At 45.6% G+C, this 23,202-nt stretch overlaps 2 protein-coding genes across 5 annotated transcripts in view; both read left to right on the top strand.

The window, feature by feature from the left end:
- The first annotated feature begins 1,664 nt into the window (after positions 1–1,664).
- Positions 1,665–13,196, top strand: LOC142021661 (palmitoleoyl-protein carboxylesterase notum2-like). Of its 3 annotated transcripts, XM_075010759.1 has the most exons (12): positions 1,665–1,706; positions 3,297–3,626; positions 3,722–3,774; positions 4,049–4,144; positions 5,215–5,275; positions 5,910–5,968; positions 6,051–6,153; positions 7,311–7,502; positions 8,594–8,694; positions 10,576–10,723; positions 11,769–11,816; positions 12,287–13,196. In XM_075010759.1, exons 2-12 carry the CDS (start codon positions 3,316–3,318, stop codon positions 12,588–12,590), a joined length of 1,476 nt encoding a protein of 491 aa, XP_074866860.1. In that variant the 5' UTR covers positions 1,665–1,706; positions 3,297–3,315; the 3' UTR covers positions 12,591–13,196. The 3 variants fall into 3 exon arrangements, with proteins under 3 accessions (XP_074866860.1, XP_074866859.1, XP_074866857.1); XM_075010758.1 differs by lacking the exon at positions 4,049–4,144 and having other exon boundaries at positions 6,054–6,153; XM_075010756.1 differs by lacking the exon at positions 4,049–4,144.
- A 1,871-nt stretch (positions 13,197–15,067) lies between these two features.
- The window catches only part of ITPRIPL2 (ITPRIP like 2), a 155,973-nt gene continuing 147,838 nt past the window's right edge, over positions 15,068–23,202 (top strand). Inside the window, exon 1 of one of the 2 annotated variants that reach the window (XR_012647798.1) lies at positions 15,068–15,252. The gene's annotated coding sequence lies outside the window, so the exon portion shown is untranslated. The remainder of the gene's footprint in view (positions 15,253–23,202) is intronic. The other variant, XR_012647800.1, reaches the window with a different exon arrangement.

The raw sequence follows: 23,202 nt of genomic DNA, 5'->3' as shown, positions 1-23,202 counted from the left end.
GGGAGCTTTCTGGTTATCTGGAGCAGTAGGTTTTAGAGTTGCCTTTTATCCCAAAATTAATGACCCAAATGCATGTGAGGATACAAACCCTCCAAGCGATTCTGCAGCCAGCCCAGAGGTGGGTGCTGCAGGCATGGGACCCTGGGAAACCAAGTTAGGAGACTATTTGATTCTCCCACACAAATGTTTCACTTCTGGATTATTGTTATTGTTTGTCCAGTTGCCGCAGTCAGCATCAGTGCCCCATTGTGTTAACAAATGAAAGACACAGCACATGTTGCGAGTGCACACATGTTGCCGAGTACCCTGGTGTTGAAATACATTTTGCAGGTATCAGTGCATGGACACAACAAGACACTTGAAATGGGCATGAAAACTCACAAGTCACATTAAGGATCAATTTTTTTTCTCATTACCTGTGTGCAATGTCATATCTAACCCCTGGCATATATTCTATAGCTTCCTCTCCCATGTTACTCAGTTTTTGCTCTGTTTTTAAAATGACATTTAAGCTGATGCAAAGAAAATGACCCACTGAGATTTCTACACAAGAGAAATGACATCTGCCTTTGGATAAGGTGATGGGTTAGAAGGCCGAGGGTTGCAGTCTGCCACCAGAGTTGTCATTTGGGCAGCCATAAAACAAAATCAGAAGATTGAGGGTGGATTCTTAACACTCTTTGCTCCTTCTTCATTAATGTTAATAGAGCGCAGCTGCAGCTTCTGCAATGTACAAAGCCCTGGGTTTTTAGTATGCAGAAAACAGTGATAATACTTGTGCTATGATCAGGAAGAAATTATTGTATATGAGAAACTATAAACTCATCAGAGTCAAGGAGTATAGGTGAAGGTTTGTTTTGCATGTGCATTGAATACAAGTCCAGTCAGGCATGGTGGGGTCTGTGGATCTCCCGCCGCACCCTTTCTTTTCTGAGAACCCGCCTGGCTGTAAGTCTACAGGGAAGCCCAGATCCCATCCTGCTGCTGTTGGGTTCAGCGCCAAGCATACTACTTCCACTTATGAATTTCAATGAGTCTTAGGAAAATGGCTGCTGTCCCAGTAGAGAAATCTTCAGCCATGGACAGAGCACTTGTTCCATTCACTCATTAGCATACTGGGAAAATGAAGGGCCATGTTTTGAGATATCCAGGCATGACGTCAACTAAAATATTCTTTCCAGGCATCACTCTGATCATCAGGACTCAAGAGAAGTTGCCTCTGAGAGATACTGTTCTTAGCCTTATGGATGGGGTTCTCACTAGGCTTGTATGTAAGGGGCTAAAGTTCATGGAAGAAGAAGATGAGTGGGGAGATTGCTTTAGCTAGTCAGTGATGCTATGTGAAGGGGATTTGGGGGTGGGGGGTCAGGAGAGAGCTGAATTTATTTTAGCCCACATGGCATCTGATGCAGAACCCTGAAAGGATCCTCAAGAAAAGTCCCCTAGTGAAATTCATAATGTGATCGCTCCAGCGAAGCATCTCACCACTGGCCCAGCGAGTCCCTTTGATGGATGGGTGAGGGGAGAAAGCTGCATTTGTAATTCCCTTTAGGGACCAGTGAGTCACCCTGTAACTATCTGAAAAATACGTCTGCTAGTTTCAAATAGGCTGTGTTTCCCTTCTCAATGTTCATCTCCTCTCCAGTCAGTGATGGTTATTTCCTGTGTGCTCCATGGGGGATAAGTTTTTTCCATCCCAGCTAAGGGTAAGAGCCCAACATTTTCTTTTCTTTTTCCAATTCAGTGAATGGGGAAGAGGATGAAATATTTACACTGAACTAGTTTAGCATACAATGTTGAGTTTGACAGCCAGTTGGGGCTGTGACACAGAATGCGCTTGTCTGTCTTGATGATCTTCCAGCTGATCAAGGCGCATAGCTGGCATTTTACAAAATGAAAGAAAATAGAGGTTAGGGTGTGTTCTGATGTTCTTTTTCTCTGAGATCTGTGACCAAATGGCTTGATTTTTATCTCACTCCAGTTTTACAGTGGTGTGTCTCCACCAAATTCAATAGACTTGTGTTAGCAAACCATCATTCAAATTATGAGTTCGACCATGTTCCCATCCTCTGTTATGAATTATTTTTATAGGGATTTTTTAAAAAATAATTTTTGGAGGTTGGCTGTTGCTCATGCAAGCACCTGTATTTATGTGCATAAAAATGATTCGTCATTATTTGTTATTTATAATTCATTATCCTGCTTTAAAACTTTAAGTCATCCAATCAGGTAGTTGGAGCTGTATGTGCCACATAGGTGACCAATCACACAGCTCAGTTAGCAAATGACGAGCAAACATTGAAGATGATCGGTATTTGAGTAACTGATTGGTTCGAAGTTGTTCATCTAAAATGTCTGATGAAGAGTTACAAATAAATACATTTGCTAAAATCTGAATTGGTTCATGAATTTTTAAACAGGGAATAATTTCATCAGATCATTTATTCATGAGTAATTCAGCTAGTTCTGATATATTTAAAAGTACTATTCTATGATTTCCATGCTAATACCCTATAAACCTGACAAAAACATGTATGAGTGAAAGATACAGTATTTTCTGAAAAAGTTGAAAGACTGGTCCTGAGGTTGTTTGGTATGACAGTGAAGATGAGAAAGCTCTGATCAAGTTCGTATGTAGCATGTGTAACATTTCTTATGCATGAAAAAACTACAAAGCATCTCACCAAAATGTATTGGCAAAGCTTATGTAATGAGATCAGACCCAACCCCAGCCTCTTAAAAGCAGTAAACACAATGAGGATAAAATTATAGAAATTTTAAGCATGTAACTTTTAGGATCAAACTTGCAAGGGAGTCTTGAAATCTATTAAGCACAGGGTGTGTTTTTGCTTCTTCAGTCCCTGTCATCTGCCCAACCTTGGCGGTAGTTCAAAGGAGGGGGGAAAAAAAAAAGGAGGGAAGAAATGTGTTCCATATGAAGACAATATAAAGTTCATGGGATCTGGGATCTGAGTACAAGTATTGTTTCTGGCTGGGTAACAATTCTTCTTGGGCTTCCAATCCAAGCCCTTTATTCTTTGGCCATCAGGGAGTTACCTGGCCTATGATATTGCATTTGTTCAAAAGTGTCCATTGAAGATCAGCCATTGGCCAGCATTCTTCAATGTATGTGATGCTATTTCAGCTCTGTGGTACCAGACACACCTGAGTTTCATGGCTATGCCCATTTCCTACTGGTTTAATTCTTCCCAACGCTGTCTTTATTGAACCTTGCTTTCTTCAGGTTTTCACATTGCCCTTTTATGACACTGTGGATTTGTTCTTTGCCTTTTCAGTCAGGAGGAAGCAGTCATTATGAAGATCCCAGGGGTGCTGATGGCTTTGTTGCTTCTGGGGGAAGCAATGTTTCAAAGCAAACGTAATTCCAAAGCTAATGTGAAGACTCTTGCCCAGAAACAAAAGGGCTGTAAGCACGGTGGGGAACTGGAGCGGGCAGCTGCTGAGGGAGCCTTTGTGGGAGTTCTTCCTCCTGCGGGAGATACCTTGGCTTCACAGCGCCGAAGCACTTCACTTGCTCCTTGGCATGCTCAGAAGGCAACTGAGGACATGAAACTTTTTTTTCTGAAAAACCTCCTGGTCACTTGCAATGATGGGACAACAGCAGGGTAATTGTCTCTCTGGAACATGCCTGACTTTCATAAACAGTGTAATGGGAAAAATAGTCTGGTTTGTGCTCACTCTCCCTCTCTACCATTTGCAGGTATTACTTACGGGAGCACAGAGGGAGCAAGAGATGGATCATATTCCTGGAAGGTACAGTACGCAATGACAGTGCCGTAAAGAACCAATATATTGTGAAGACAACTTGGGCTTGATTCTAAGCACACTTAACGTTCATCTATTTAACTGCAATGATTTCAGTGGAGTGATGTCTGATTTACTCCAGCCTGAGATGAGAATAAAGACCCAGCTTTTACTATGTTCAGAATGAAAGATGATATTGGCTGAATGGTTTAGTCAAAAATCATTTCAAATTCAATCAGACGACATGTGAAGGTTTAAAGGAAATCTTCTTGCTCCCATTCAGGTGGCTGGTGCTGTTATAATAAAGAAACATGTGATATCAGATATAAAAATATCCGTCGCTTAATGAGCTCATCCGACTGGCCTCTGACAAAGAAAGGTACATGTGGCAGTTGCTGAATTATTCCTTTCTTGCACCCGTCTCTGTGAAAAGATAAGGCAATGGATTCTGCTCTCATCTAAACAAGTGCCTGTCTGGCGCGACTCCACTGAAATCAGTGGAGTTACTCTGTTTATGTAGCAGAGAGGTAGCTGTGTTAGTCTGTACTCCAACAAAACAAAGCAGCAGAAATGTAGCACTTTAAAGACTAACAAAATGATTTATTCGGTGACGAGCTCTCGTGGGACAGACCCACTTCTTTCTGTGTTTATGCTGATCCTGAGCAGAGAGAAAAATTAGGTTTTATATTCCTGGCCTGGATTTCAGAATGCAATGCCTACCATTGTTATTCATCAGGACTATACTTCCACTGGAAGTAGGTAGCGGAGCCTCAAGGGTGGGGAAGCCTCTGAAGAATCCTGCATGGGAGAGGTTAGGTATTCAGGCAGGATTTGAAGGAGGAGAGGGGGTATGTTTTCAGCAGGTGAGGCATGGGTGTGTCCCAAGCACAAAGCAGTGTGGGGCGTAAAAGAAGGCTAAACACAGTGGAAGGAGATAAAGGGTGACTGAGCACTAGGGGTAAGCATTGCAAGCCCAGCTTCACTTTAAGCTTGTGCGTGCGTCAGCTGAGCTACAGGAAGATGTTATTAGGCACAAGATTCATGGCTTTTCTGGCTCAGGTCACAGTGCACAGCCAAGGGAGCAGACAGGACAAATGCTGTAGAGAAGTGTAAGATATAGGCAGAAGCTGAGAGAAGAGTGATGGAGCCTGCACTGAATGCGGAATGAGAGAGGTGGCCTAGCAACACTTGGTCCTGCCTCAGCACAGCGAGGTAGACTAGAAGGCCTATTGAGATCTCATCCAGCCTTACGTTTCTGTGATTCTAGAGTGAGGGGGCATGGGTGTGTGGCAGCCTGGGCAGAAGGTGCGATAACAGGGGAAGCTGTGAGACATGTACAGGGACTATGCCTGATACTCAAAGCTGAGAAAGCTGCCGCTCTTGGTCTGGTTTTCTGAGCTGGTGTTTAATACAGCACGTCTCTTTTGTGTTGTGTGTTTGTGACTCTAGGGACGGGCATTCTGTCTGCCCAGGTGGAGGAGAACCCTCATTGGTGGAACGCCAATGCAGTGTAAGGACCTGCTCCCTTGCTCTACTGGCACTTACATTGCACAGCAAGCTCTGGACAGTTACTGCTCTGATTGCTAATTACAAATGACTCTTGGTGATACTACTGTACTCTATGGGTAACTGTGTGGCTCTGAGGGGCTAAACTAAGAAGGACCTCAGCTGCCATTGGTGGTGGGTGGGGATATGGGGCAACCCACTTTCATTTCTATTCTCACCTGGGGCAAAGCCAGGGATCATTGGTTTTCAGCCTCTTCTGTACAGGGACCCCTCTGCCATCGAACTATATAGCCAAGACTCCCCTGTCATTGAGCAATATGGGAAAGGCAAGGTGATAGGGTCTCCTTCACGCTTTTTTTGTGTCTGGAAGTTGGAAACCTTCTGTTCAAGGTAATCTTGGTGTTCAGCAGGTGATGTGATGGGAAAAGAGCAGGAGTTTCTCTGTTCTATTCAAGGACTTTCTGATGCCCTTACATAACCCACTCACCTGCTGCATGTGCTTCACTGGCCTCTGCTGTGAGTGGCTTCTAACGCAAACTGCAGAGGCTTATGCACTAAGTTCTAGAGGTCCCAGGTTCAAGTCTGCCTGTGGCTGGTTATGCTTTTCTATGTACTTGTCCTTTGCTACCTCTGCCCAGGTTTGTACCTTACTGCTCAAGTGATATCTGGAGTGGAACATTGCCCAAGGCAAGACAAGGTAGGTGACCATTGTTCTGCTGCTCCCCGCTTCCAGCAGCTCCGTTGACACGGTCAGTGTAAACTCAGACTTTTTCTTCCAGCAGACTATGCCTTCATGGGATCTCTAATTATCCAGGAGGTGATTAAAGACCTGGTTCCCAGGGGAATTAAGGAAGCTAAAGTGGTCCTGCTTGCTGGGGCAAGGTAAGGATGGGACTAGTTGCCAAAATGGCTGGGGTGAGGCTCTCTTAAAACCTTTCATAGTAGTGGTTTTAAGAGGCTCTCTTAAAACCTTTCATACTCTACAGATCCAGACTAACATGGCTACCCCTCTGATACTTTCATAGTAATGTTACTAAGGGCCTGTGCTTTGGTGCTATGCAGAGGCCATAAGGAAGATCAGAGCCCCTTTGTGCTAGGCGCTGAGTAAACCACATGGTAAAAGACAAGAACTTATAATCCAAATCGACAGTAGAGGCAGAGGCAGGAATAAAACCCAATCCCTGGAGTTGTGGACCAGCACCCTTCCCCTTGGGCAGTACTGTCTTTCTGTGCTTTGTACGACGTCTTGAGCCAGCCAGGGTTCCCCTGAATGGATCACAGAAGATTTCTTTTACTTATTTCTCATCATATAAGTGACAACAGATTGCACACTAATGCTCCAAACCTACAGCTTGCAACGGCAGTCGGGGTCTGGCTCCACCCAACAGTGTTTTCTGTGTTGGGGATGTGTTGGGTGTCCCCAGTGAAGTGAATGACTGCTCTTGTGGCCTGCTGTATAGTCCACTGAGCTCACTGAGAAGACTGGAAAGCTGTGGCACTTGAAACTGGGCACATTTAGTCCTTCAGATCCCCTTCACTGTGGACACAGACAACTTGTGGTCGTAGGCTCTGGAGAGAGCCCTGGCGTGAATGGGCATGAAGATTTAGATAGGCTTTTTCATCCAGGGCTGCAGCACATTGCCAAGGCTGTGTGGAGAAGCTGGAGCCACTGCTGCTCAGGAACCCTCTGTTCTGCTGACAAGCAAATGGTGCTGGTGTCCAGGGCCGTTTGTTGAGCTCTGTATCAGGGCCAGAGTTTTAGCAAAAGTAGCTAAAAAAGGGAAAACAAGGCAAAGCCTGCACCTCCATTGGCTTTTCAGTTAATGTCACACAGTTCTGTTCAAAAGCTCATGGTTCCCACTCCATCTCTGGAGGAAAACAGCAGGAGGTGGGATTACACTAACAGGGGGCTTTGAAGTGACGACAACGCACTGTTTCTGTTTCCTGTATTTGCCACGGAACACGCTGACAAAGAGCACTTTGAGCCCAGCAGGGTTCTCTCCTGGGACCCAGAAAACTGATGCCTGTCTTCTTTTCAGTGCTGGTGGGACTGGGGTGCTACTGAACCTGGAAAGGGTGGCAGCCCTTTTGAAGGAGCTGGGGGCTGAGGCAGTCCAGGTCAGAGGACTTGTTGACTCCGGCTGGTTCCTGGTCCTTAAACATCCAACCAAATCTGACTGTTCAGATGCTGCCTCTTGTACCCCAGTGGGTGCAATCAAGAAAGGACTCAGGTACTTGAGCCTGTGGGTTGTATCCTTGGGGTGGTTTGTGCTAGGTCTGTAAAACTTGTGCCAGCAAAATGACCTGAAGATACAAATATGGGTTCTTGTAGCTCTTGCTAGCTGATCTGCACCTTCGTCAGGTAGCACGTGGCACAAGCACTTGGACTAGCACCTGGAATTAAACTGAGTATAAATTTTGCAGCCCAGAAAGGGAACATAACCTGTTGCAAACATACCTCTCTGTGAATGTAACCCACACACCTAAGCATGGTTCACTGTCCCATGTAAGTAGCACCTAGACCACTTACACAGAGGAAGAATGAGTTTTGTCTACGGTCTTAGGTGACTTTTAGCTCAAACTGTAGAGGCTCAAGCACTAAGTTTCAGAGGTCCCAGGTTTGAGTCTGCCTGTGGGTGGTAACATGAACGCCTTATTGACTAGTTGAATATTGCTGTGATCTGAACGTTACCCAGCTTTACTAGCCTTCCTAATACTTTGAGGAAGACAATATGCATTGCTATGTTCAAAAGATGAGACCTTCCTTCTGACTGAACAAAACGCCACGTTTTGTATGCTGGACCTAATGGCACTGTCTACACATGCCCCTCCCTTTCGGAAGGCGCATGTAAATGACACAGATCGGAACTGTTTAATGAGGTGCTGATATGAATATTCAGTGCTTCGTTAGCATAATGGCAGCCAGTCACGCTTCAAAAGTGCTGCTTTGGAAACACAAACTGCCTGTGGAAATAAGAGAATTTAGAAGTCTGGGGTTTATTTTGAAGTGCCCGAGTCTACATGGCCAGTTTGCATTTTGAAAGCAGCATATTCAAAGCGTGACTGGCTACCATTGTACTAAAGAGGTGCTGAATATTCATATTCATGCCTCACTAAACAGTGAGGCATCTGTGTCATTTACATGCCCTTCTGAAAGGGAAGGGCTTATGTAGACACGGCCATTGTGTTCTTCTCACACAAACAGTTGGCTTTATTTGGGGCAAGACTCAGGTTTTATTGTACCTTATTAATTTTAAACAGTAGTTTAAAGTAACAACACCTCTTGTCTTCCCACTTATGTTTTCTGACCATGTCTTTTTAGGATGTGGAATGGAATCCTTCCAGAAAAATGTAAACAGCAGTTCAAGAGAGTTGATGAGTGGCAGTGCTTCCTTGGGCATAGGCTGTATTCATCCTTGAAATGCAAGTTCCTTTTCTCTCAGGCTATGTTGGCATTGCAGAGCTGTTTCGGAATAATGAGGTATTCCAAAATAGTAACTCCGCATCTAGGAAACGCGCCTGGTATTTTGAAAGATATTAGGAAATGCCAGGCACGCTATTTTGGCATCCCTCTACCCTCACTGTGGGAGGAGTATGGGATGTCTCAAAATAGTGCAGTACTTCAAAATTTATTGCTGTGCAGACTGCCCCAAATGCTGAAATAGCCTGTTTTGAAATTGACTTGAAATAGGATACGCAATTTGCTTATCTTATTTCGAGTTAGCAGCACAGTGTAAGTATAGCCTCAGAGTTTGGCTCTTATCCTGCACTGTAATTGGAGCCAGGTTTTCAGAGCGGCACAGCATCCAGCAGCTACATTGGTGAATAGTGGGAGCTGAGCACTTCTGAAGCTCTCTCAGGCTCAGACCATATGTTTGTTCTGGGTTTGAACTGTACCTTGAACAATTGGAAGCTGGTGTGTAAGAGAGACTCATAGGGTGGTCAGCATCAGTATCTGGCTCCTGGGCTTTTTGTTTTGTTTTGTTTTTTGGAGCTGCAGGACCTGGTTTTGTAATTGTAATGTCAAGAGTAGTCAACATGGATTCATCAAGGGCAAGTTGTGCCTGACCAATGGGATTCACTTGAGGTGACTGGGTCTGTGGACATGGAGAAGTCAATGGATGTTATATACCTTGACTTTAGCAAAGCTTTTGATACAGTCTCCCACAACATTCTTGCCCATAAGTGAAGGAAGTATGGATTGGATACATGGAATGCAAAATGGATAGAAAGCTGGCTTGATAGACGGGCCCAACGGGTAGTGGTCAATGGCTCAATGTCTGGCTGGTGGTTGGTTTCAAGTGGAGTGCCCCTAAGACTGGTTCTAGGGCCAGTACTGTTCAACATCTTTATTAATGACCTGGATGAGGGGATGGATTGCATCATCAGCAAATATGCAGATAACACTAAGCTAGGAGGTCAGGTAGATACATTGGAGGGTAGGGACAGGGTCCAGAGTGACCTGGACAAATTGGAGGATTGGGCCAAAAGAAATTTGATGAGGTTCAACAAGGAGAAGTGCAGAGTTCCAAGCACTGTTACAGGCTGGGGGATTGACTAGCTAAGTAGCAGTGTAGCAGAAAAGGACCTGAGAATTACAGTGAAAAAGAAGCTGGATATGAGTCAACAATGTGCCCTTGTAGCCAAAAAGGCTAATGGCATACTGGGGTGCAGTAGGAGAAGCATTTCCAACAGATCTAGAGAAGTTATTATTCCCCTCTATTTGGCACTGGTGAGGCCACATCTGGAGTATTGTGTCCAGTTCTGGGTCCCAGTATAGAAAGGATGTGAATGTATTGGAGCGAGTTCAGTGGAGGGCAAAGAAAATGATTAAGGGGCTGGAGCACATGACCTGTGAGGAGATGCTGAGAGATTTGGGCTTATTTAGTTTGCAGAAGAGAAGACTGGGGGGTGATTTGATAGCAACCTTCAACTTCAACTTCCTGAAAGGGGGGCTCTAAAGAGGATGGAGAGTGACTGTGCTCAGTGGTGACAGACAGCAGAACAAGGAGCAATGGTCTGAAGTTACAGAGGGAGAGGGGGAGGTTGGATATTAGGGAAAACTATTTCACCAGGAGGTTGGTGAAGCACTGGAATGTGTCACAGAGAGAGGTGGTGGAATCTCCATCCCTAGAGGTTTTAAAGTCCAGCTTGACATTGACATGGCTGGGATGATTTAGTTGCAGGGGCTGAACTAGATGACCACCTGAGGTCCTTTCCAGCCATAGAATTCTATGATTCTATGGTAATGTCAAATGCTGACTTACTCTACAACTTTCTAGGATGTCTTTCTTTCTTCTGCAGCTCCAGTTTTTGTGGTCCAATGGGTGTTTGACAAGGAACAGCTGAGATTAGAAAACATCCATCTCAGAAGCCATTCCTTAACAGAACATCAGTGGACCTACCTACAAAACCTGGGGCGAGAGCTTAGGAACTCTCTGCGTGATGTGCCGTCAGTAACATGCTACTTTGTGCTGAATAAAATGTTAAGATTAACCATCACTGGGGGCGGGGGCAGCCAAAGACAGAATTTGGGCACACATAAAATGAGGTTACGTGTCCTCACCATGTAATATAAACCTACTAATGACTGAGCTACTGCAACGTAACGCTTGCTAGATGAACTAATCTGGGCATCAAATATTAGCATTTTATTGATATTTTATGTGTTTTCTAAAAATCTGAGTTTGCATGTGGTTGTTATACAATTGGATAGTACCTGACAACTAATGAACTACTTGTGACATAAGGCTTGTATACATGAATGGCTAATGCAGTCTATGGGGGATGTGATTTCAAGTGCATATATGTGTTATCCATTAATTGATCTGTGTAGACCTTTCTGGTGTGCTTTAAATAATGCTGTTTCGACAGCATTATTCTGATGTGCACCAGGGAAACTTCAGTGAACACCAGCAGCATCTTCATGGACCAATTCACGTCCAACATGTTAATGTGCTTCAGAACTCACACCCCCACAGAACGCATTACCCCACTATATAGACAAGACCTAAAAAGCTCCTACTCAACGGGGCAAATCCTCAGGTAGTATAAATAGTTCAGGATTCAAATAATTTATAGTTCAAAAAAGAACTGAATAAGTTCATGGAGATTGGGACCGTACATGGCTAGTGGCCAGGATGGTCTCCCTAGACTTGGTTTGCGAGGAGCTGGGAATGCATGACAAGGGATATATCACTTGATGATTATCTGTTCTGTTCAGTCCCTGTGGGGCACCTGGCACTGGCCACTGACAGAAGACAGTGGGCCTTTGGTCTGACTTTTATGGCCTAGTCCTAGTTTCACTGAGCTCTGACAATTTACACCAGGTGAGAAGCTGGTCTTCTGTGAACCAGGGTGTCACAATCCTATCCACAGAAGTTAGTGGCAGTGGGTTTTGTCTCTTTAAAGCCCTATATAAATATAAGGAAAGGATGTTTTCACTAGGATGTGCAGAGGGTAATTTGTGTCCTTGTCTGTGTTTTCCTCTCTCACAGAGCTGTGTTTGCACCTGCGTGTCTGTCTCACACGCTGATTACAAAAAGGTGAGCAAAGCTGTTTACCTCATTTCCTTCCCCTATTAGCTGCCATCTAAGGGGATGAAATGTTTATTCATCTTTGGGTGTTACATCGTGTTCTTAGTCCTCAGTGTGAATCTAACAAATATTGTCTGGCTACATACCTCCTCACTGCTCCAACCGGCCTGCTGTCCCCAGGTCATGTGCTGCTGGCAGGAGTCTCATTGCGCAGGCAGATTTCTGCAGCTGTTCAGCAAAATGGAACAAATCAGCGCTGACGCATTACAATCCTGCAAAAGTGTGTGGCTGGGCTAGTGCTTACTGTCACACTAATCCAGTGGGACTAATCAATTACTGTGCCCTGCTGTGGTCGCAGGATTGGACCCCAATTTAATATTCCTAGAACAAAAATTCTCTCTTGAGCTGGTCCCATCTCTACTGGTTATTTGTCAATTTAATCATTGTTTGGAAATCATCTTCCTCTTTTTATATTGTAGCTACTGGCTGGAATTTCAAGTGAAGGGCATTTCTTTGGCCAGAGCCTTGCAGTGCTGGGAGAAGAGCCTTCAAGACAGCCATAAAGCCCCAAAGATCCCCATGAGAAGTTGTCCCTTTCATCTTGTTGATACCTGTCCATGGCCCCATTGCAACCCTACCTGCTCAACTCTGTACAACCGCATCACAGGCCAAGAAGCGAACTTCCTGAAGACTTTATTCAGGAAGCGACTTGATTTCCACAGGAAAGCTCAGGAGCTCAGATCAGACCCCAGTCAACTCAGAGTGTCCAGCAATGGTGGCTAATGCACAATCCTGACCTCCATGTGGAGTGATTGTAGCTCAGTGTCAAACAAGGCCGACGTTGAGCAAAAGTCAAGGGTTTTCTTTGAGTTTAGGCATGTTAGTGTTTTGCCAGTCCCGTGGTTGGAATCACTGATATTTGTGTCAGTCTTATCTTGTACTACTGCTGTTTCAGTCATGTGAACTGACAGCTTCACTTTTACTCCATTGGGTTTGACATAAACACCAGCATGGATTGGAGCTTGCTACACATTTTAGGGTTTTTTGGGGATCAGGAATGGGGGGAGGCTAAACAAGGATGATTACTGAACAATGTCCCTTCATTTCCCCAATTGATCCAGGGTGCTTTGGAAAACCTCCAAGTGCCCACCTCATACTATGTGTCCAGTATTTGTTCCCCAGGGGGATGCTTTTACAACTTTTAGAAACTGTGGCCGTTAACTATATAACGATCTGCAGGAACACATGGCTTTTAGCTAAGGCTTCCACAGCGAAATGAATCTTCACTGAGAATCTGGTACAAACCAAACCTTGGATGCTTTCTCTGAACATCAAACACCCTACACTAGAATATACACTGTTAATATCTGCTTAAACATCAAGATTATAATATTTTACATGTACATAAATAGTCATTTGAATTTCATTCATACCAGTGGAGTAGGTGGCATTTAGTTTATATACAAAATTTTCACCTATCTGGGAACCCATTGCAATAATGGCTCATGACATCTGACTGCATAAGTAAGAGCCCAATCCTACAAGGTACTGCATCACCGCAGCTCCTAACTAGAGTCACATTCATTTCCCTTTGTGGTCATCCTAAATGCCACCCTATTACTGGGGCTTCTGTTTTCAGTTTAGCTCCACTTCCTGCTGCTGAGACTATTAGAAAAATGAGGTGTAGGAACAAAATATTGACCAAGCTTTCAGGCTTTGACTCATTACTCTCAGGTGGATTGATCCCTCCTTCAGAAAAGCCCAGGTGAGTGGCCTGCTCAGCGTGTGCAGTTTCTCCGCTCTCATCCCTCACGTTGTCCAGTCAAGGGCAGAGGTTTGCCGCGTTCTGGAATGAATATGGACTCCCCCCACAGAATCATAGACTCATAGAACAATAGAGCTGGAAGAGACCTAAAAAAGCCATCAAGTCCAGCCCCCTGCTCTAAGCAGGACCAAACCCATCAGATCAGCCCCGCCAGGGCTTTGTTGAGGTGAGACTTAAACACCTCCAGGGAGGGAGACTCCACTACTTCCCTGGATAGACCATTCCAATGCTTCACCACCCTCCTAGTGAAAAAGCACTTGGAGGGAGATGCACATGGTAGCAGTGGCCATTCTCTAGTGAGTTCCAGGCATTGGGTTAAAGTGGAGAGGAGGGGGCTGGGAGTGCCTGGCTCTGGGGGAAGGGGAGGGCATTGAGCCACGTATTGTATTTTTATTATTTTCTCTCCCTCTCCTGCTGTATATATCTGTCTATAGCTAGATAGGTAGATGAAAGTAAATATATAATACGTAGTCTTGCACTCTATCCACAGCAGTTTGAGCTATTTTGGCTCTTAGTCTCTAGCTGGCTGGCCACGCCTACTCTTGTGCCTTAGTTGAGAGCCGTCCGGCTTTTAGCTCAAACTAGAAAGGCTCATGCACTCAGCTCCAGAGGTCCCAGGCTTTAGTCCACCTGTGGGCCCTTGCACTGACACCAGTGAAACACTTATCCTTCTGTAGCCCATTCATAAAGCCCAACGGTCCCTGGGCTCAGCAGAGAGGGGCATGCACACAGCATTTCATGAGAGAAAGCTGCTTGTGTGGCACAATCGTCCACAGGCTCCAGATCCCGCAGTAACCCCTCCCTGGGGAAGAAGAGGGTATGTGCAAGGGGAGGAAGGGGGCTAGCGGAACATGGCCCATGCCCCAGTCCTCACAGAGATATTGGGAAAAGCTAATACTGGATCCAGGCTCTCAACATTTGTGTGTTCAGCTGCCTGCCCTTCTTCCAAGGCTGTTTTGCTTGTTTGTCATTACATGTGGAGACGCAGGTGGCCAGGAGTCATTGTGGAAACACAGAACCTTCATGTAGGCCTTATCAGCTATGCAGATTTCAAGGCATCCGTAAGCTCTGAGGGCTTGATGGAAGAAAGTGCAGGATGCAGGAGGAACATGACTTCCTAGCATTTCTCACTCCACACCCCCTCCCACCCCGCCGGCCGCCCAGGCTGTTTCCCATGGGGAGTGAGTGATCTGTCCTAGAATTATGATGATAATGGTTCATAACAATAGCAGAGCCGTGATCATCTTTGGGTGCATTACAAACTGCTAACAGCTTGCTCCCTGCAGTGCGTGGTCTGTTTCTATTTGTTTGCTTCATTGCCATGAAGGCTCATTTTTCCAGCCCACTGCTGCAGCCTATCAGCCTGGCGCAAAGCTCCCTCTGTAATCGGACGGCTGAGCTAACGGCACAAAACAAGTTAAAAGGCACATCTATTCAAATGAGCAACGCTCGCCTGGTGGCTTGCAGCTCTGTCATAGAATGTCATCCACGGCAGATGAGAGAGAGGCAGCCCGCTGCTGCTGCTGCTGCTATCTCCTGCTCAGCTGGGGCTGCAACAGCCAAGATGGATGTTTAGCAGGTGCTTGCAGCGCCGGGGACTCCAGTGGAAAAGTTTGTGTGGTAAGAGTGAGGTCTTTTTGCTACTCTCCTGGAGTATGTTTTTGTTGTGGTTAAAGTGACAGTGCTCCTTGAAGACCTGTTCGGATGGCATAAATAGGGAGGTCAAGTCAAAAACATGCATGCAGTGAATGTTTGGGTGTGCTGATAACAATGATAACACTCTGGCATGATGTAAATATTGTACTTGTGGATACCTGGGCAGAAGGGGATGGAGGACCCAGTCCCTGGTGACCGGCTCTCCAAAGACCAACCCTCCCTGAAGAATAGCCTGGAATCAGTTCAGGTTGGGGAAGGAATATGTCTGGTGTGGCAGGGTCAGTACCATTGCTGGGCTCCAAACCTCTGTTTGGTCCACAATTCCATCAAAGGTTTGGGTCCCACTTGCCCTTGCCAGGGTTGGCGCTTTGGTCCCTCGGCTCAAAGGGCAGTGGGTGGGTGTTCCTGGTTTGACTGGACAGAGTAACCTATCCTTCCCAGCCTCCAGCTGAGCTCCCAGGTTCCCATGGGAAGGGAGCCCAAATATTCCCTGTAGGTGCTCTTCACCACCCCCAGGTGTCTCTGATACGGTTGGTGTTCTCCTCAGTTGCTCTCTCCTTGTCTGCTCTAACCTCCTCACCTCTCTCCAACCTCCTCTTCCACTCTTTCCCTCTTCCCCCACTGGAGGGAGGCTTTTTAAAAGTCCTGTTGCAGCCTCAGGTAGGACCAACTGGCTCTAATTGGTTTATAACAGCCTCTTCCCCACCTCTCCCACTCTGCATGTGATGACGCCAGACTAGCCAAGGCCGTTCTACTTTTCAGAGCTGCCTCTCTCCTCTTGTAGGCTAACCCTCAGGCTTGACCCTGTCATGCTGGTTGTTAAAGCAGCGTAATAGGGAAGTAGGAATCTTGGCTTTTACTCCAAACTCTACCACTGATTCATCCTGTAACCCATGTGAAATTACAAATGCTTGACCACCTGCAACACAAAATAATAGCCCTGTCATGAGAACCTTGGCCCCAGATTCAAACCTCTTCTTTTGCATTCTGGCAGGCTCTTACTCCCTCCTGACAGCGAGTGAGCTGTGACCTCGGTTCTGTCATGAGGTACCATGTGCTTCCATTCTCACTGAGTCCATAAATGTGACGGATTGAGGAACACCTTTGACATGTGACCATATTCTGCTTATGGATATAAAATCCCATTTAATCGGTTAACCAGTTAAATGTGATGTTTAACCGGTTAATGGATTAAAAGGGGAGTGAGCAGGGGCCACTCCAGCCCACAGACAGGAGCTGCTCTGGGGGGCTGGAACAGCTGCTGGCCGTGGTAGGTCCCATAGGGCTGAAGCAGACCCCTGCCCCCCAGCAGCTGCTCCAGTGCCCACTGGTTAATTGGAACTGGTAAGCATAAACTGTTAAGGGTGATGCTTACCAGTTAACTGGCTAATCTTTCACATCCCTAATACCTTTGATCTCCACACTCCATGCAGATTGCAGGTCACAGAGCACCTCACAGGACTGGGCCCCAAAACCACATCAACAAGAGGAAAATATATCTGTCCTTAACAGCATTGCCAACTGAAAGGAAACTGGTGTTGCCAGAAATGGCTGTGATGGAAATGAACGCATCCCAGACTCAGAGTCCAGACCAGGACTCATGCTGATTCATGCTGCCCCAGGCAATCTTCCAGTAAAACCTCCCATCCACTTCAGGGCTGCTTTTCACTCATGTTCCCCTGTTTCGCAGCAGGGAGGTTAAAGCACAGCTGTATGGAGCTGAGAGCACAAAGTAGCCCAAAGGACATGTGTTTGTTGGCCCCAGGTCCTCTTACACAAGAATAACTTGTGATTTCAGACCAGCGGTAGAGTTGTGGTTTCTATGCACAGAGAGGATGTGCAGGATCACTCAGCTGAGAATCCAAGTCCTGTGTGCATGGGGGTAGGTTGCCAGGCAGCTGGGGAGCATCATGTTCAACTGTGGAGGGGAGTCACATTGCATGTTGACTCACAGGACTGAACTAACTCATCAGAAGGAGCATCCTTCAGTATCTTTCCTTTTATCTTCTGCCATTTCCTCAGTTATATTAAACATCCACTGGCGCTGTCAGCTCCATATGGCATTCAAAGACACTGGATTTAGTCCTTTAGCCCACTCTGCACTTAAAACTGTTCCTGGCATAGTAATGCCTGTTGATGTGTGATTTGTTTGACATTTCCATATCAGCAAAAACCCTAGCTCAGACGCAGATATACTGGCAAAAGCACCACTAGATTATTTCATTCAGGGAACTAGTTTAAGATGCATCTACACTAGAAAATTTTGCCAATATAGCAATATTTATTGATATAACTATATGGGCAAACCCTTTCTAGCAGGGGCATGTGCAGGAATTTAAATTTGACTGCAATTGGAGGGGCTCGTACTGTCTCCCCAGTGTGGCTCTGGGGCTGAAGGAGCTCATGCTCCCTGGTCCACTAATTCCTGGGAGGCCCAGGCCTCTTCTTTCTTGCATAGACTAGGCCTTAGGTATATTTGAATTACTTCAAGACAGGTGATGAGAATCATTTTGATCATTCATCTCTGTATGCGAGGAATGGATGTTGCTATCAAGAGAACTGGGGGGAGGTATGTTTGTCTGTACACAAAGGTCACTGGTGAAAACACGTGTCCAGCCAAAGAGCATCACTTCCCTGCAAAACTCTAGGCAACTTTTGAGCCTGATTCTACTGTTACATGTGTGACTCTGAGGCTCGGAGACCACTGACGGGGGAGAGTGAAGTTTCTGCTCTCCAGCCTTAGCTGAGGGCCAAGTGGCTTTTGGTTCAGGTAGTAGAACACATGGCTTTAACCCCTAATGTCTCAGTTTCATTCCCTCCTGCCCACAATCCACTCTAGTACACATGAAAACCAGGAGAAGTTCCCTTGAGGCCAGTGGAGTTGATGTAAACCAGTGTGAGACACTCTTTGTCAGCTGTTTCTGCCTTTCATAGATAGCCTTTTCAAAAAAATGGTCTAGTAATACTGAAGTTGGGCAACAAGCCCAAAAAAGCAGGAAGTGGAGACCAAGTCAATCTAGTCAAACAATATAAACTCCTAAGGTGGATGGATGTACACTGGTTTAACCTTCACTTAAATTGCTTCAGTTTTCACCAGCAAATTGCTGAACTAAGATCAGTTAGTGTAAGCAGCGGTTAAACTGGTTTAACTGCATATACATTTACACTGCTTTATATTAATTTCACATTGATTTAGTTAAACCAATTCACTTTTTTTTTGTTTTTTTAGATGAGGCTTTAGAGTTAACTTTAAATTACCTGGTTTTTCTTTGGGTTGTCAAATGCTACATATTATGTCTTTATTTCCTATTGCAGGGAGGTTGTCAATCACTCTTCAATTAGACAGGAGCAATAACCAGTATTCCCTCTAATTTTTTTCCATCCATGTGCAGAATAAATGTTATGTGCACCGAGGCATGTGTGGATGTGCACCACCCAAAGAAACATGCTGCTGGCTGTGGGCACTCTGCTAATCAGCTGGATGGCACCCGAATCTCACAGGGAACACTAGTAATAATCGTTATCTGAACCAACTATTGCATTTCTGTATTTCCCATTAAAAGTCTCCATGATCCCGGAAGCAAATACCTCCATTGGCAATTGCTGTTAATCTGCCTTTTCTCTGTGTATTTGCTCCCCAGTGTGTTTTTCCTTCTCCTGCTGCTGCAGCATTTCACTTTGCTGACTTTTCACAACACTGACTTTGCTCTGGATTTCAGCACCTTAAAGCTTAAAGAGGGCCACACTGATCATATTCCACAATGCCCAGGGGTTTGAAGATGCTTTCCCAGTTTTATGAAAAATAGCTATTGTTTGTTTCTTTCCCTTTATACAGTTCATTGCTTAGGACAGCTGGAAACAGGTGGGCAAGGCTTCCTGCACTATAACGTAGCATTAACAACAGGTAACAATTAAACATCACTTATTCAGGTCTGTAGGAGGAGCTGAGCCTTTTTTTACCAATGCATTTCAATGCATAGTTTCCCAGAGGTTTAGTTAAAGTGAAACAGTAAGTGTTGGCTTGGAGGTGAGCCAGCTGCTCTTTGCACTGTTCATCTCTGCAGGGCATTGGACTTAGTAAAGATACCTTTGGATAAGGGATCAGAGGATGAATTGCTCCTCAAGCCTGTGCTTTGAAACCAAGAAAATACTGGACTGGGTAATTTATAGTTAGAATAAATCCAGGGCCAGTGTTGAGTAAGTGTGAGCCTTTGTGAATAAGTATTGTAAGTCCAGTGAAATCTGCAGCATTGCAGAACTAGCTAGTGAACAGACAGAATAAAAATATATGAGCAATTAAACAGGAGAATGCATTAAAAGAAAATGGCAGTAACCTCCCCAGTGTCAAAGTCCTGTGAGTGGTACTGTCCATTCAACACAATGACCTTCAACCCTGACCATAGAGAGTGCTTTAAAGATGCTCTTGTGCAAACCCGGTGAATAGTTACAGAGAGTTAGCCATGTTAGTCCCTATCCTCACAAAGCAAAACAAAAAAGCAGTCCTGTGGCACTTTAAAGACTAACAAAATAATTTATTAGGCGATGAGCTTTCGTGGGAAAGACCCACTTCTTCTGATCTGGATCTGAATTTTCAGATCTAAAGAATTTTCCAGATCTGAAGAAGTGGGTCTGTCCCACGAAAGCTCATCACCTAATAAATTATTTTGTTAATTTTTAAAGTGCTACAGGACCGCTTTTTTGCTTTGTTTTGTTCTGCAAACCTGCCATTCTCCTCAGTTGTATACCAAGTCCTCTTCTCTCAACCAGTCATGAGGATGGACTGAGTTAATAAAATAAAAAAGCTTCCAATGTGACCCAATAGCAGGTTCTGTTTGTTCAGATTTGTCTTGGGTTGCATTTCTGTTGTATGGGTGCATCTCAGGTAGGGCACTAGAGAGAGACAGAACACTAGCCTGAGTAGGTGCACCTTACATCCCTTTAATTCTCTTGTAGTTCAGTGCGTATAAAAGAGACCCCAACTGGTGAGTTCAAGTCCTGCAGGTGAGAAGTGATTATGTTCTTTTCCACTAGCATAGAATGTTCTTTTCCACTGCGGCTTGCTTGGATCCAGACCCCAAGGCCTGGGTCCCCCTCCCCAACATCTGGCCTGTGGCAGGGAGCAGGGTGGGGAGCCCAAAGCATCACGGCCTGGACCAAGCAAGCTGGAGCCAGGCCTGGCCCATGGGCTCTAGCAGGGGGCTGCGGGGGCAGCAAGGGGCTCTGTGGCACTACTGCCGCTCGCTGCGGTTCCCCCAGCTGGGGAAAGGGGACAGGGAGCAGCAGCTGCAGCATGTCCCAAAGGTGCCATTCTGCTGCTATGATTGGCTGGAATTCTGGCCAATCAGAGCAGCGGAGGGCCAGGCCTGGGAGTGATGGGGAGAGGGCACATAGAGTGAGGTGCGTCCAGGGGTGCTGCCAAGTAAGCTACACTTCTGTCACTCACCCACTTCCTGCCCAGATCCTCCCTACTCCCCTTGACTCCCCATCCACATCCTGCTCCTGCCCCCTGCTTTCCAGACCCCTTCCCCACACCCTGACTCCTCCCTGCCAGACCCAGCACCCCAAACACTCCTACACCCTTCCTCCCCCCAGACCCCAAACCCCTCTCCTGCAACCTCTCCCACTCAGACCCCATTTCTCTCCCATATCCCCTCCTGCCCAGACCCCTACCCACAGCCTGTTCCTGCACCCCACTCTTGCCCAGACTCCTTAATTCCCAGCTGGTTCCTGCACCACCTTCCCACCCAGACCCCACACCCCAAGCCCACTTCCTGGGAGTTCCTTCCTGCACTGAATTCTTCTTTTTTGGCCCCACCCCAGGGCCTAGAGGGCTCTGCAAAGTGTATTATCCCCATGTACCCTTAGGCTTCTCATTTGAATGGCTTCCAACTGATTTGTCCATAGGTCAGTAAAGGTTCCCTACCCCTGCTGTAAAGTCTACCAGAAAGTTCCCACTAGTGCAGACAGTCTGTGGTCTATTCTCTCATGGAAAGTCAACCTAAGCTGCTTTGAAATGCTATTTGCAAACTTTTAGGTGAGCCTTTGCCCAGGTTTCAAGCCTCTAGCAAAACCTTAAGCCAGATGAAATGTGCTGCATTTGAGGATGCAAATTTTGTACAACCGTTTTATTACTGCTTGAAAAAGAATAAAGGCTCCTGAAGTCCAGGCCTGCAGCTCGCCAGTCACTCAGTAACCTAACAGGCAAGTGGTTTCTTCAGAGGCTCAATCTCAGACAAGGGCATATCCAAACAATGGCATGTTTGCTTCTCTAGGGCTGATTAGTTTCGCTATCTATTGGCGCGGTGCAAGAATAGGAGTTGTTCGAAGGGGGGACCAGGTAATAAGCAGCACAGTTAATTATTGCTACATGTTTGTAAAGAGCTGTGTCAATTTACCATGCAATTAGTGTTAATAATTAATGGAGTTACCCTGCTGCCTAAACTGTTATCCCTGTGGGAGGGAAGTCAGGTTGCAGAAGAAGGAGGAGGGATGGTTCCACAACTAAGAGGTGATTGGATCCTTTGGCTTAACTGTCAAGGTTTCACATGAGGCATTTCATGTGTGTGGTGTGTTTGAGGAAGAAGTGCTGACCAGGTAGGATTCCCAAAAAGCAGGACCTTATCAGGCACCAGGGGCCTGAGTTAGGAGGCACTTGTTTGGTTGCTGCTCTGTATGTGGTACTTTCATTCTAAAAGCGTCACAGAGAATGCAGCCTTTGGTTTCATGCAATGTGTTTGCAGGTAGGCTTTTCCCTTGTCATCTGGTCAGCTGCATGCATACAACTCACGCTGAGAAAGGAATATAAAAAATGGGATTGAAAAAGGTCTGCTGAGAAGAGTACAGTCTGCTTCACAAGTTTCCCTGATTTATGTTTTGTATTTTTGAGGGTGATCGCAAGATTTAACAAGAAAAACAGGTTCTTATCAAGTATCAGAGGGATAGCCAAGTTAGTCTGTATCTTCGAAAACAACAAGAAATCCTGTGGCACCTTACAGACTAACATGTTTTGGAGCATAAGCTTTTGTGGGCAAAGACCCGCTTCGTCAGATGCATGAGTGGGGGTTCCAGAGGAGGGTCTAAATTTATAGGCTTATGAAAAGGAGACAGTCCCACAGTCAAGAGAAGGACCAGAGTTGACAAGGTCACTTCAGTTACCGAGAGTCCAGGGTAACTGAGGTGTTCACCTACATGTTTTTGTATGTTACCATTCCTAATATCTGACTTGTGTCCGTTTATTCTTTTAGGTAGAGACTGACCAGTTTGACTAACGTATATTGCAGTGGGGCATTGCTGGCACATGATGGTATATATTACATGAGTAGATGTGCAGGTGAATGAGCCCGATGGTGTGGTTCATGTGGTTAGGTCCTGTGATGGTGTTGCTGGTGTAGATACGTGAGCAGAGTTGGCACCGAGGTTTGTTGCAGGGATTGGTTCCTGGGTTACAGTTACTGTGGTGTGATCTATAGTTGCTGGTAAGAATTTGTTTCAGGTTGGCAGGCTGTCTGCAGGTGGACTGGCCTGCCTCCCAAGGTTTGTGAGAGTGAAGGACTGTTGTCCAGGATGGGTTGTAGACCACTGATGATATCAGAAATGGTAACATACCAAAACCTGTACGTCAGGAGAACACTTCAATCTCCCTGCACATGCAATAACAGATTTAAAAGTAGCCATCCTGCAACAAAAAATCTTCAAAAACAGACTCCAAAGAGAAACTGCAAAGCTGCAATTCATTTGCAAATTTGACACCATCAACCAAGGATTGAACAGAGACTGGGAGTGGCTGACCAATTACAAAAACAGTTTCTCCCCTCTTGATTTTCACACCTCCACATTAGCTGCTGATAACGGGCCACATCTCCCTTGACTGAATTGACCTTGTCAACTCTGGCCCTCTTCTTGACTGGGACTGCT

The sequence above is a fragment of the Carettochelys insculpta genome, chromosome 16, assembly GCF_033958435.1.
Source record: "Carettochelys insculpta isolate YL-2023 chromosome 16, ASM3395843v1, whole genome shotgun sequence".
NCBI lineage: Eukaryota > Metazoa > Chordata > Testudines > Carettochelyidae > Carettochelys > Carettochelys insculpta.
The sequence above is the reverse complement of the archived record's forward strand: the minus strand, read 5'-3'. Positions and strand labels throughout refer to the sequence as shown.